The sequence below is a fragment of the Onychomys torridus genome, chromosome 15, assembly GCF_903995425.1.
Source record: "Onychomys torridus chromosome 15, mOncTor1.1, whole genome shotgun sequence".
Lineage (NCBI taxonomy): Eukaryota > Metazoa > Chordata > Mammalia > Rodentia > Cricetidae > Onychomys > Onychomys torridus.
The window spans coordinates 13,755,303-13,769,173 of record NC_050457.1 but is presented as its reverse complement, the minus strand read 5'-3'; the positions used below and the strand labels follow the sequence as shown (position 1 = coordinate 13,769,173).

Below are 13,871 nucleotides of genomic sequence, written 5' to 3'. Positions count from 1 at the left end.
GGGCAATGCTCTTTATGTTTCTATTTTGTGGGATAATTTGAGGAGTACTGTCTTCAACTCTTCTTGAACAGTCTTGTAGAATTCTGTGCTAAAACCATCTTGTCCTGGTATTTTTCATTTGTTTTATTTTCTTTTATTGGTAGATATTTAATTACTTCTTCTATTTTACTTGTGATTGTAAGTCTGCTCAAATTGTTTATCTAATATAGGTTTACCTTTAGTAGGTAGTATGTACCAAAAATTATTCATTTCTCCTTTATTGCAAATTATGCTTTCAACAACTTTAAACTTTATTGAATGAAAATTGCATAAACACAATTGTAAAAGTTAAATACAATTTATCACATGTAAAATGGATTATTGTATAATTAGCAGTATCAACCCTAAATCATCCGCACTTCCACAGTGGGGATGGGATACAGCAATGTTAATTTAATAAATTAAGTTAAAAAATAAAAGCACTTTATATTGAATCAAACATTTCAAATAATTCAATATAGTCCTAGCAAAGCTGAGGTTTGGCTTCACTATAATAATATGGATATTTACCATTATAATTACTTCTGATCAACTTCCAAAACCTAAGGCAAGTCTCCTTAATTCTGGGAAAGAATGTGTCTTTAAGTAACCATGATGCTTTCCCCAATAGTTCTGCATCATATGTAAGTCTGGTAGAGGGTGATGGGTCAGAAAAGCATCAGTCTGTGCAATTCATCGTCCTTTCTTGTACTGTTTTCAAGCTTTTTTAAAAAAATACATTAAAAAAAAAAAAACCCAGCACCTCCAGCTTCAATTTAACAGATACAACTCCAGCATTAGAAATGCTAGTCAACACTTCCTGCCTCTTCTTGCTGATGTTCCTCCTGATCTTAAGCAGGGAATGGCATTGTGATGGGCATTCCTTTCAGGAATAAAGAGTTCAAACAAGGAACAGAGTTGGCAATTAGAGAATATTATAAAATGAAAACTGCCAAGGTTTGCAAATGAGTGAGCGAAAACATCAACAAGCATTGGTGGGGGAAGAAGGTAAAAAAATTCATAAACTAAATCTAACATTGAAACAATTAACAAAATAAATCCAACATGAAAACAACTCATAAACTAAATGCAATATTAAAACCATTGATAAAATAAATTCAACATTAAAACAATTCATAAACTAAATCCAACAATAAAACAATTCATAAACTAAATCCAACATTAAAACAACTCAAAAACTAACTCCAACACTAAAACAATGTTGTTTGAACATGTGTTCTTGTGTGGGTTGAATTGCTGTTTCCAAGCTTGCAGTTGTTACTTGCAGCTACAGATGGCATTGGGCAGGACTCCCCAGGTCAGGACTGCATTGAAGAGAGTGGGCTTCATCCATGTCAGGCAGCTCAGTTTCTGTTTTAAATCTTTTCAAGCCACTTGCTTGAGGTATATAGAAACATCAATGGAAAAGTGCAGGGTGTCATAGCAACCAGGTAGATGTTGTTACAGTAAGTGACTATGCAGGATCTCCCACACCATCCTCTTCCTAAAGATGGGCATGTGTTGCTGAGAAAAGGTAAGTGGTTGGTCTCTGGAAATGTAATCTGCATATTTACAAGTGAAAATTCCACAGTCACTCCCATTCAGTTGCTGAGGAATCTCCTTTGATGTCATACTGTATCGTTTCCACTGCAAAGGGTCCAGCTCAATGTTCCTTTGAGTCTTGCTCTCATTCTGTAAATATTCAAAGATGGTCTCACAAATACTCTGCCCTGTCTGTCCCATTGAATCAAAGTAAACAATACTTTTTTTTCTTAGGTCGATTACTATCAGGCTCCAATGAACCTTCTGGTGAATAGGTACTAGAACAATTTCTTTTTCAAACAGTTTTATTCCTCGAGTCCATCGTTTAACAGAGCAGTAGCCACCATGCTTTAGTTTAGGATAAAAGAAGGTGTTGAACACGTGGACAGCTGGGTACCCTTTTTTGTTATTTCTCTCAACCAGAAGATTCATGTAAAAATTGATGACCTCATCATTGAGCCACTCACCATTCTTTAGTGTGTGGATATCTCCTCGAGTAATATGCAATTTGAATGCACTAGTTAAGATTTCTTCCTGGGGTCCTGGACCTAGTGCATTTCTTACTTCCTTTTCCATGTCCTCTGTAATATCAAGGACTTCATCGGTTCCTCTGCCCTTTTCCTGTTCTCCATCAGGCTTTTTCTCTGTTATAACTACTGGCATCTTGTTGGGGAGTGACCTACTGCTGCTACTATGCAGGAAGACTAGAGCCTCTGTTCTTAGCAAGTCAGGCTCCAAGTGGTGTCCCTGTCTTCCTTCAAGGTTTGCTTCATCTTTCTTCTGTGTATCTGAGTTCTCTGTACATGTCTTCACTTTTTTGTCTGGTGAGACACATTCCTTTGTAGTAACAATAGTAGATTGTTTAGGATCACACTGGGTTGTTGTGGATCCATGACTGTGCCCTTCCACACAACCTTTGATCTTCAAGGAATCCACCATAGTTGTGGGAACCCTCTGTTGGTCAGATTTCATACAATCACTCAGTGGAAGTTGCTGTAGTAACCTTTGGTACTTTCGCCTCTGGTGGTTTTCAGCATATTCCTCCATGACACACCAGGGCCGCTTGTGACCCTTGTCACCATCTCCAGACTTTCTCCCAGTTATGGCCTGCTCCTGTGGACCTGTGGCCCACTCTAGGGGCTTTAGTTGTCTTAGACTTTCTTGATGGGGTTCCCATACCTTGTCCTTGCATGGCTGTTGACTGTGAAGCTCTAGGTTTTGCTGTTCCTGAGGTATCCTCTTCTCAGTTTTGCTGGGCTTTTCAAACTTCAAATACATTCCACCCTCATCCTGGCATTTCAGCTTTTTACCTTCTCCCAAAGACTCGATCTCTGTGCCACCTTCATACTGGTATTTTCGTTTTTGACCTTGCCCAGAAGCTTCAGGCTTCACGTCCATCCCACTTTGTTTAGGTTGCCACATGGATTCACTTCTGGATTTGCCTTTGCTGGGTACTGGCTCCCCAGTATGTTATAGCCTTCCTATTTCCAATTAAAACAACTGTCTGCGTGACTCTTGCTGACTATTCTTGGGCTAGTCACCCTGATATCTGAAGTATTACTTATTCCAGTAATGATATAATCCACAAGCTGGTTCAAAGTTGGAAACCCATTAGTCCACAGGATGAAGCGCTCAGAATAGCTTTTCTTTATAAACAAGAGTTGACTTTGGACGTTAGGGTCAGTCAGAGTATGAAGCCAATCAGGTGGACAATGGGAACTGATTGGTGAATAATCAAATGTTGGCAGTTCACCAGGGTCCACTGTGTGGGAAACCCTGTGGAGTTCTAGGCCTCCTTCCTCAGAAGAGTCCCACAAGGGCTCAGTAACCAGCTAAAGACCTAGAAATTAAAAATCAGACGGATTGTCCTAGCCACCGTAAGACACCAGGCCTGAACCATGCAGCTAACACGTCAGAGGCAAGCCTCACAAGTGATGCCTGACTCCGAGGTTGCCCTACTCACAGCCTTCAAGGTTCCATAGCTAATTGTGATGTGACATAAAGAACATAAATACATGTTCTCTGGAAGGTGGCTGCCCTACTCAAACCCAAGTGTATCCAGGAGTTTGAAGACAGGCTTAGAGTGTTGCAAAGTAATTATACACATCTCAGTTCCCTTCTGGAGAACACAGGGTTACCTAGATCATCTCAGCATAATCTAGTTTGTCCTAATTAGTACGTTAGTCTTTTAGAAAATTGTCTATCTTAGTCAATAATAGAAAACAAATATAATTGCCATTCAAATTGGCTTCTCATCATAATCTTAGTAATTACAGAGAAAAAATAGAATCTTATAGTCATAAAACCCAGTAGCTACTGTTGTGTGACAAAACTTTTCATGGGGAAATGAAACACATGTGTCTACTCTCTCCAGATAGAGATCCCAGGACAAATCAAAGTACAGATACCACAAAGTCCAACTTTGTGAACTAATAAGTTCTATTGGTGTTACTTACAGTACTATAGGTGAGAAGTTATTTACAGGAGCAGAAATTAATCAAAGAGAGGTGCATCATCATAGCCTACCCACAGCATTTGTGACAGCTCACAAAAGCTGGGAACCTGGAAACCTTGCACATCCTGCAGTCAACTCAACCAGCTGGAAAGTTTCCTTTCTAAGTGACTCAGTTTATCTAAACCTCTTTCCAACAGCTGGCTGGTTTCTGCTTCTTCGGAGTTTGGCTCTTCTGTGCTTCTTCCATGCTGCTCAGCTTCCTTTCATCTGAGAGGGAGTGTCAGCTTTTTATTGCGCTTTCTGTTAAAAAGTGGTATAGTGAATCTTGTGAGTTTTAGGGACTTTCTGAGCTCTTTTGATTTGTTTGTCTTCACACTTAAGGAGCTTCCCATCAGGGTGGAATGTGTCAATCTTGGAAGAAACTGTTGCACAAAAGGTACCAACATACCAAGGATAAGTACATTGACAATGAGAATAAATAAAATCTCAGCTTTATCAGTAGGATTTGTGAGAAAAAGTTAACTATTTACAATAACAACAATGATCAGATAATTACATTTGCAATTTTCAGTGTGTTTGTGTTTGGCAGATTTGGAGAAAGTGCTGTAATATCAATCTTTTTGAGTCTAAGTTTTATACCTAAACCAGTTTTCTATCATAATTTGCATTACCATCCTAAAAATACCTTTTTAAACCTTAAAACATTTTTTAGATAAACAACTTAAACTTTTATGTTTCTCAACCTTATTAACTTTACATCTCTTATGTAAATTTCTGAATTTGGTAAGAAGAAAAAATGTAAATGTAAGTATCTAGTCTTCAACTCCATCAAAGATCACAGAAGAATATAACATTACCTGAGTAAACAGGAAGTGCAGAGCAAACAACTTCCAAAACTATAGAAATGGCAAAGACAGCTGGCTGCCTGAACAGTCCCTCCCTCAAGGTTCCTCTACAATGTTGGGGCATTCATCTTCAGCCTACAGGCTTAGAATATCTGATAGAGTTTTCTGTGAAGCAGGAATTTTTCAGGACTGGCCCTCCTTGTCTTGGCAAAGTTCTGCTGTTGCTTTCTTTTGTATCCTTCTTGTCCAATTTTGACAGCATATTGTCAGCAGTCAAGGCAAGGGCAGTTTCTTGCCCTTGCTAGTTTTGCCACATTGAAAGCAAATTCCATATGGAGGTTCTTTGATACCCATCATACTTTTTTATGTAAATTTGTGCTGCCAAGAGCAGACATGTCTCACTGTCATGAAAAGCCTTATGTTAATAAAACATCTTAATGCCATATTCTGTAGAGCCCTGAAGTGTTTGAAGACAACTTATCTATCTAAAATATATGTTTGACCTTGAAAACATACCTAATATGACTAAATGCCTGATTGTTATAGAAGACTAATAACCTGCATTTCTTTTTTTTTCTTTTTCTTTCTTTTTGTTTTTTGTTTTTTTCAAGACAAAGTTTCTGTGTGTAGCTTTGCACCTTTCCCGAAACTTTGGAGATCAGGCTGGCCTCAAATTCAGAGAGATCCACCTGCTTCTGCCTTCCGAGTGCTGGGATTAAAATCGTGTACCACCACTGCCCAGCAAACCTGCATTTCCTAATTATCTTAAGTAGTTTATAATAATAGTTTTCACGTACTGGAAGTTTACATTACATTGTTAAATGAACTGCATATGTATAATTCCCTAAACAAGAGTAGAAACACATATACAGTATAACAAAATAATCTTAAATTTACAAAATCTTAAATATACAAAATCTTAAATATACAAAAATCCATATCAATGTAAAATATTTAAGACTAATTGCTTTTTTAGTTTAAAAGTAGATTCAATAATCTGTTCTTTCATTGTGTCATTTCTGTATCCCCCAATTTTTCTTTTTCAGAACAAGATTCCTGAATCTAATCTTCTTTGCTTAGTTTCCTCTCTAACCATGGCCAATAACAAGTTGCAACTAGCCCCCATAAATAATGATAAAACAATCATCCACCAAACGACCAGAAATTACCCATCTCTCCTTTTGGGAATGTGGGCTTTGTGTTCTTAAAAGTACTTTGCTGTTTGGGGGCAATGACTTCTTTAGGTGCCCCTGATAAAATTGAGATAATGATTAGCTCCTGGGAGAGCTAGCTGTTGTCCAGTCTCAGTGTGATGGGAAAGTACAGAGTTTATATCTGAAGTTGGAGTAATATATGGGACTGGACCATCTTAGCTAACCACTTTGAAGTTGTCCTGAGCATTTTGTAGTCCAAGGTTACCTTTGAGTGGTGTTTGTCAGCCTAGTGATGTTATCACAGCCCAAGTGGAATCGTTATTCTTGGGGCCCATCATCTTAGAGACCTCAAACGTCACTGCCCATAATAGTTATGGTTCACTGCAGAAAACCTACACATTCTAAATCTCATATTTAGCAGATCTCTAAGAGGTTAAAGGACTACCATTTGTTAAGTACGTCTGGGATACATAAACCTAGTTCCCTGCTTTAGTCTCAAGCCTGAAATCACATACAGGAAGGTAGATGGTGCTTATTTCTAGAATTAGGTAAGACTTTATATCTCCATTAATATCATGACAGAAAGTTTATATATATATATATATATATATATATATATATATATATATTCTTATAAATACTGAGATAATATACCTTATGAAAAGTTTTAAAGAATCAAAATAAAACCAAAGAATTTTGAGATTTATGGCAGTAGAATAGTCCCTTAATTTTTTTTTTCTCTCCCATATCAAGTAACTCTTCTGACATGAGACAGAGATTTTGGATTTTTCTCTAACAAGCATGCTTGAGTGTAGAGGAGAGAGCCACATTCCAGCTGACAAGCCAGCTTTAATTTTCATGTGAATTGGGACTACAAAAAGATCATTTGCCTTATATGTTTATACACGACAGCAGAAATAAACAGTTGGGAAGATTCTTGACATTTTATCCTGTGTAATGTATCATTAGGCCAGTTTATTCTTTTTTGGGGGATAATTTTGGTTCATATTTGTCTTTCTTCTTCTGATGTCTCATTTGTCCAGTAGTCTTCAGATTTCTTAATTGGATGTTTTTATTTTCTTGGAAAGGCAAAAACAAACACTGCCTCAACCTTGACTTCGGGGACTTCTCTTTTTTTTGCAGGTTATATCTGATTAAATATAGGTTGGTTTAGATGGAATGGTCATGCTGTTTGATGAAATATCACCCCTCCTTACCAAGAGTTATCTCTTGTTTGAATCTAATCTTTATCAATCTTGACAGTATTCATAGCTTTTCTTTTCCAGTGGAAACAAAAGCAAAACTTTTTCCCCAACACAACATATACCCTGGTTTCCATTCTGAGATCAACACATCTTTAAAGTATACAAACTGATTTAATTCAGCATTTTTTTTATTATTTTGCATTTTTTGTACTATCCAATCTCTCTCCATAGCTTTCACTCCTTTCTCGTTAACTTTTAAATAATTTACAGTTAATAAAACATTGTGTAATTTATCTCTTTAGTACTCTATTATCCCTTTCTGCTTATTAAATATATCATTTAAAGTATGATTAGATCTTTATATAAATATTTGTCATGTAGTATTGTGTGCTATACCTGTAATATGCTTTAAGTTGTAACATGTAAAAATCTTTCATTTAACTAGAGACATGCTGGAGCATTGTCAGTCTTAATTTGTATTGGTATTTCCATAGTGGCCATTAGTTTTAATACATTTGTACTTACAAAATCAGCCTTTTGGATTAGAGGAGATAGAGAGGAGGTAACTGGTCACATCCCTGCGGCTTATCTGATCTGTCAGGTTTTACCCTGATCTTTGACTCCTGAATTTCATTAATAATATTTTTACAAAATTTTATAAATTATCAAAGACCAAAGCTAAAAATTTGTGAATAAATGACATCATAATTAAAGGTTTATTAGACACAATTAATTTACTAGGTGTAACAATTAATTTCACCGATATCCCGGTATGCAGATTGGCCTCTTCACATAAGAAGTCTTTGCATCTTCTATTTTTTTTCCATCTCGTTCTTAAGGGATTTAAAGTTTTCACTGTGGAAGGTTTTTCACCTTCATAGTTAGATTTATCTCTGAATATTTTACTTTGTTTTTTAGGAATGGGAGTGTTTCCATGATCTCTTTCTCAACATGTTTGTTATTAGTGTATGACTTATGATTTTTTAAAGTTGATTTTGTATTCTGCCACTTTGTTGAAGTTGTTCATAATTTCTGCAAGTTTCCTAATGGAATTTTTGGGACTTTTTCAAATAGATATTATATTTTCTGTAAATAAGAATACTTTTACTTCTTTTTTTATTTATTTCTGTTTTATTTACTTTCCTTGTTGTTCTTGCTACTGTTTCAAACTATATTTAAAATGAATTGGGATAATGGATAACACTGTTTTTATCCCCCCTGGTTTTACTGGGATTACTTTGAGTTTTTATATACTTAGGATGATGTTGGCCAGTTTTATATATAGACTTTATTATGTGAGCTATGTTCTTTCCAGTCTTACTTTCTTTAGAACTTCAAACATGAGGCTACATTGGATTTTTGTCAACGGTCTTTTCTGATTTTTGTCTTTAAATTTATTTATATGATATCTTAGTAGCATTTGTATTGCTGTGAAGAGATACCATGACCATGGCAACTCTTATAAAGAAAACATTAAATTGGGGCTGGCCTAGAGTTTCAGAGGTTTAGTACATTGTTGCCCTGGTAGGAAGTAAGGCAGCATACAGGCAGACATGGTGCTAGAGAAGGAGCTGAGAGTTCCACATCTGGATCTGCATGCAGTAGGAGAGACTGTGCCAAAGTGGGCCTAGCTTAAGTATATGAGACCTCGACACCCACTTCCACAGAGATACACTTCTTCCAGCAAGGCCACACCCACTCCAAGGCTACACCTCCTAAAAGTACCACTGCCTATGGGCCAAGCATTCAAACACATGACTCTATGGGGACCATACAGATTCAAGTCACCACATATATATGATTTATTACATATATTGTATATGATGACTCATTGCTTCATTTCAGAAATAAAACCATGCTAATTGCAATGGATTATCTCATTGACATAATGCCTGTATTCACTGTACAAGTATTTTAATTATGATTTTTTTATTTATAAATTGTGGTGGATTGAATGAGAGTGGCCACCATAGCCTCATATATTTGAATGCTTAGTTACCAGGGAGTGGAATTCTTTGATAGGAGGAAGTGTGTTGCTGGGCGTGGGCTTTGGGGTATCTCAAAGCCCAGGGGCTCTCTCTTTCGCTTTCTCACTCACTGTCTTCTTGTGGATCAGGATGTAACTCTCCCCACCACTGCTCCAGTATTGTCTATGCTCCTCTCTGTGATGATAATGAACTGAAGCTATAAGCAAGCCCCCAATTAAATACTTTCTTTTATATTTCCCTTGGTCATGGTGTGTCTTAACAGCAATAGCACACGATCTAAGATAATGGTTGCCAGGGATACTGACCTGTAATTTTCTTTCTTTCTCATATTTTACTTGGTTTTGGTGTTAGGTTAATACAGACTTTTAAAAGAAGTTTGGAAGTATTCCTTTTGGTTTTGACTTTCTGTTTTTGAATAAGTTATGAAGTATTTCTTTCAGATCTTTGAAAGTCTGATAGAATTCTAGACCTGGTCTTATTATAGTCAGAAGACACTTTTAAAATGCTTTAGTCTCCTTATTTGTTATGTGTAGACAAACTGCTAGACAGTCTTATTAAATAAAAAACACAGAGCTAGATATAGGGGTGAAAACCTGAAAGATCAGAGGAATAGGAAAAGCCACAGCCATCCTCACCTCACTGACACCTCAGCTTCCAAAGGGACCTACTTCCTGTATACCCACTCCTATATGACTTTCTGTTCTGTTATCTCATTTGCTCTCTGTCCAGCTACATCACTTCCTCTTTCTATCCAGCTCTGTCACTTCCTGTCTGTCTGTACAGACCTACAGACCTCCATGGTTAGTGCTGGGATTTAAGGTATGTGCCCCCACACCTGGCTCTTTTCCCAATGTGGCCTTGAATTCACAGCGTTCTAGACAGATCCCTGCCTCCCGAGTGATAAGATTAAAGATGTGTGTTACTATTGCCTGACATGTATGTTTACTGTAGTGGCTGGCTTTTTCCTCCGATACTCAAATAAGTTTTATTTGGGGACACAAATATCACCACATTTTCCCTTTTTTTTGTCTAATAAATAATAAATAATATTTGTCTAATATTGTCTAATAATAAAAAATAAAAATATAACTAATATAAGAATAACTATATACAATAAATACAAACAATAAATACATCAACAATGTCTAGTCCACTTGCATTTGACAGATTTAGCAAAAATATTCCATTATCTATCCTATTTTGGTGAGTCTAAAATATACCTAATTCACTTTCTATCCTATCTTGTATTATCAACAGAAATCTATCTTATGATGTCTTTCAAATTTGTACATATTACACCTCTTAGTGAGTTTCTTTTCTGAATTTCTTAACAAGAAAAACTGTAACTACAGCTGTCTAATCTTCAACTCCCTCAGAGACCTGAGAAGGAAATAATATTGCATAGTAAAACAGAAAGTGCAAACAAGTGACTTCCAAAAATTGTGAGTTATGACAGAAATAGCCAGCTGCTTGGACAGTCCCCGAGGTTTCTCTGCAATGTTGGGGCATTATCATCTGCCTACAGGCTTAACATATCTGACAGACTTATTTGTGAAGCAGGCTATATGCAAGGCCTACAGCTCAACCCCACATTCCGTGCAAGTATTCCATGTACCAGATAAACTTGAATTCCGCCAGTGTCATGTCATGATTCAGGATTTTAAATTCTGGAAATTGCTGGTGTTTTTGGAATTCAGCTTCCCATTCTTCTCGGCTTGTGGGTGGCTTCATCTCCTTTATTAAATGCCAGTCCAGACTCCATCAGTCTAGTTACTCCTTCAAGAATAACTGCTCCAGCCACTTTTCCACTGCACAGCAGGAACCATCGGCCCACTGCCTGTTCAGCTGCCTTTGAAGAAATGGGAACTGTACCTTTTTCGGATTGCAAAGCCACTTCATCAATGGTGCCATATTGCCCTGGCCTCAGAGGATGCCTGTTGCCAAAGCTGCAACCACACTTGTCTTGGCAAGGATCAGTAATCCTTTGTCTCGTGTGGACTGGGCTGCTGGAATCCAGGGGCTTGATGGGACCAGAGTTTCCTTCCAGTTACATTTGGCATTCACTATTGGGCATTGATCTACATAGACCCAAGAAAGCTTAAAGATTCTGAATACACAGAAATGGAGCCACACTAAGTGTCCTAGTTTCACAGTCTCATGCCAGTAGCAGCAAAGAGACAGATGCCTTGTGAGGTGAGCTGGGCCACCAGCCTCCATAAGCTAAGGAGCTTGGCAGATTCCTGCGGCAGTACACAGTGGTGTCTCCAAGCCCCACAGCACACTGAGTGATGGATTTAGTTTTTGCTAGTACAGAAAAAAAAAAAAAGTAGAGATTTCTGGGCGATGGAGATGGAGATGGAGGCATGGACCCATTGCCTCCCAGAGTCTGTAGAGAACATGGATCCCAGAACCAGTGGTGAATTACCTCTGCTATGTAGGGAAGCTCAGTTGGGCAGAGTCAGCAGCCAAGCCTGCCGCATCAGTCCTAACCATTGCAGCTTAAAGCAATAGACTCACAATAAGACAGATCAGATGGAACAAACCCTAAACAGTTTACAGTGTGTGTAAAAATGTATGTGGCTTCGAAGAGAGAGGAAAATGAATATAGAGAATTACATAAAGAAATAATTATAAAAATAAAGTCTTTAAAGAGACAGTAAAAGTAATATTAAAAAATAAGCCATGTAAAGACGGCTATTACACAGAGAATCTGGATTGTGTTGTCTTTGGGACTTTGAACTGCAGAAAGACATTTGATTATAAAGGCTGCTGAGTTCAATCAATTTATACATTTTAAAGGTATCTTGACTTCAAATTTGTGTCTAAGGATATGTTGCTTTGGAAAAGATGTTCTGTTTTTGTTTTCACAGAAGATGAGAACCTGTGGATTGCTTCCAGGCTAATATGGTTTGATCAGCAAAGACTCCCTGAAAGGTCTCTGATGACACCAGGGCCCAGATCATCCAACATCCAAAAATCAGCTTCACAGCAACTGGCTGAGACAATCCATCCTCACATATGCTGCAGCCAGGATTTAGCTATAATTCTTAATTTTCTCAGGACCCACATAAGATTATCAGCACCCCCTATCAGCAGGAAGTAGTATGAGAAGCTACACCCAAATTCCCAAAATTTTGTTTGTAAATATTTATTTTTATTTAAAGGGGGTTGGTTATAAATGTAATCTCTTTCTAAAGAAGAAAAGTGCATATTATAGATATGATAGATAATGAGTAACAACTTGTTTAAAATGTTTTACATTGTTATGGGTTTTAGTTTATTGATACAAATTTAATTTTGTCATACTGTATGTATATTTCTACTCTTGTTTAAGGTGTTTGTGCAGCTCATTTGAAATTGCCATGTTTAAGAAATACAGATTAATAATTAGTCATCTATGATAATCACACTTGTCATCATGTTGGTTGGTTAAGTTTTCTAGAAATGCATAGATATAATTGAATTAGGCAGGTGCTCGTCAAACACTTCAGAGAACTACAGAATATGGCATTTAACATGTTTTAAAACCTTAGACATTTCTGGACAGTGAGACCATCTGCCATCTGCTCCTGGCAGCACCCATTTACTTCAAAGAGGAAGATGGACATTGAAGACACTCTATATGGAGTTTATCTTCTTCTTGGCACAAAATGGCCATTTGGGCAAGAAACTGCTCTTGCCTAGACTGCTTGACAAGATGTTATATAACCTGGGCATGCAGGACCCATAGGAAGGTGACCTCTGAACTTTTCAAGGTGAGATGGTCCTTCAGGTTCCCGCTTTGCAGAAGAAACTGCTAGTCATTCTACAGGACTCAGAGAAGCACCTGAGAGACTCTAGACCTATAGGCTGAAGAAGAATGCCCCAATGTTACGGAGGAACTTCAGTGACTGTCCAGGCAGTCTGCTGTCTTTGTCATTCTAGATTTTTAGAAGTTGCTTACAATTTACTTCCTGTTTACTTAGGTATTGTTATATCCTTCTTAGGTCTTTGATGTAGTTGAAGACTAGATAGTTATACTTTTTCCTTGGTTATGATAAAAGATAAATTAGATATGAAACTTTAATGATAAATGATAAATTAGATATGAAACTTTAGACTCATACATATAGGATAAATAGAATATTTGGCCAAATATGGATGAACTAGATATTATTATTGTAATTCCTGCTTGATAACTATTCTATTATATGTAATACTATGTTAAAGTTAAAGCTTTTCTTTTTGATTATACAGAAAAGGGGAACTGCTGTGGGATTGATTTCTGCATACTGTGTTGGCTATGATTGGTTGATGAATAAAGCCCTATTGACATATGGCAAGCCATCTTAGAGGCAGGCAGGAAATACAAGCAGATAGACAGGAAGTAGAAAGGCAAAGGGAAGAGACTTGAGCCAGTTGCCCAAGGAGCAACATGTAATGGGACACAGGTAAAGCCAGGGAAAAGTGGCAATATGTAGATTAATACTTATGGGTTAATTTAAGATATAAGAGCCAGGTAGCAAGAGGTGTGCCATAGACTCTATAGTTTGTAAATAATATAAGCCTCTGTGCTGACTTGGGACCAAGTACCTGTGGACTAGGTGGGACACATGAGAACTTCTGACTACAAATGGTGCCCTGCTTCACAGAGGAGACTGGCAGACATTCTATAGGACCTAGAG

The 13,871-nt window shown here is 37.3% G+C and overlaps 2 protein-coding genes across 5 annotated transcripts in view; one reads left to right on the top strand and one right to left on the bottom strand.

Annotated features, from left to right (window-relative positions):
• Positions 1-13,871, top strand: part of Xrcc4 (X-ray repair cross complementing 4) — a 258,828-nt gene that overhangs the window by 45,674 nt on the left and 199,283 nt on the right. Inside the window, exon 1 of one of the 4 annotated variants that reach the window (XM_036207309.1) lies at positions 12,941-12,962. The exons of the other annotated variants lie outside the window; for them this stretch is intronic. The gene's annotated coding sequence lies outside the window, so the exon portion shown is untranslated. Of the gene's footprint in view, positions 1-12,940; positions 12,963-13,871 lie in introns of those variants that run through there. 4 annotated transcript variants of the gene reach the window in all.
• On the bottom strand, positions 1,480-2,982 carry LOC118596422 (sentrin-specific protease 2-like). The gene has a single exon (XM_036207305.1). It carries the CDS (start codon positions 2,980-2,982, stop codon positions 1,480-1,482), a length of 1,503 nt encoding a protein of 500 aa, XP_036063198.1.

Coding starts and splice junctions, on each gene's coding strand:
- LOC118596422 (XM_036207305.1), bottom strand. CDS start 2,982: ATGTGGCAACCTAAACAAAGTGGGATGGACGTGAAGCCTGAAGCTTCT.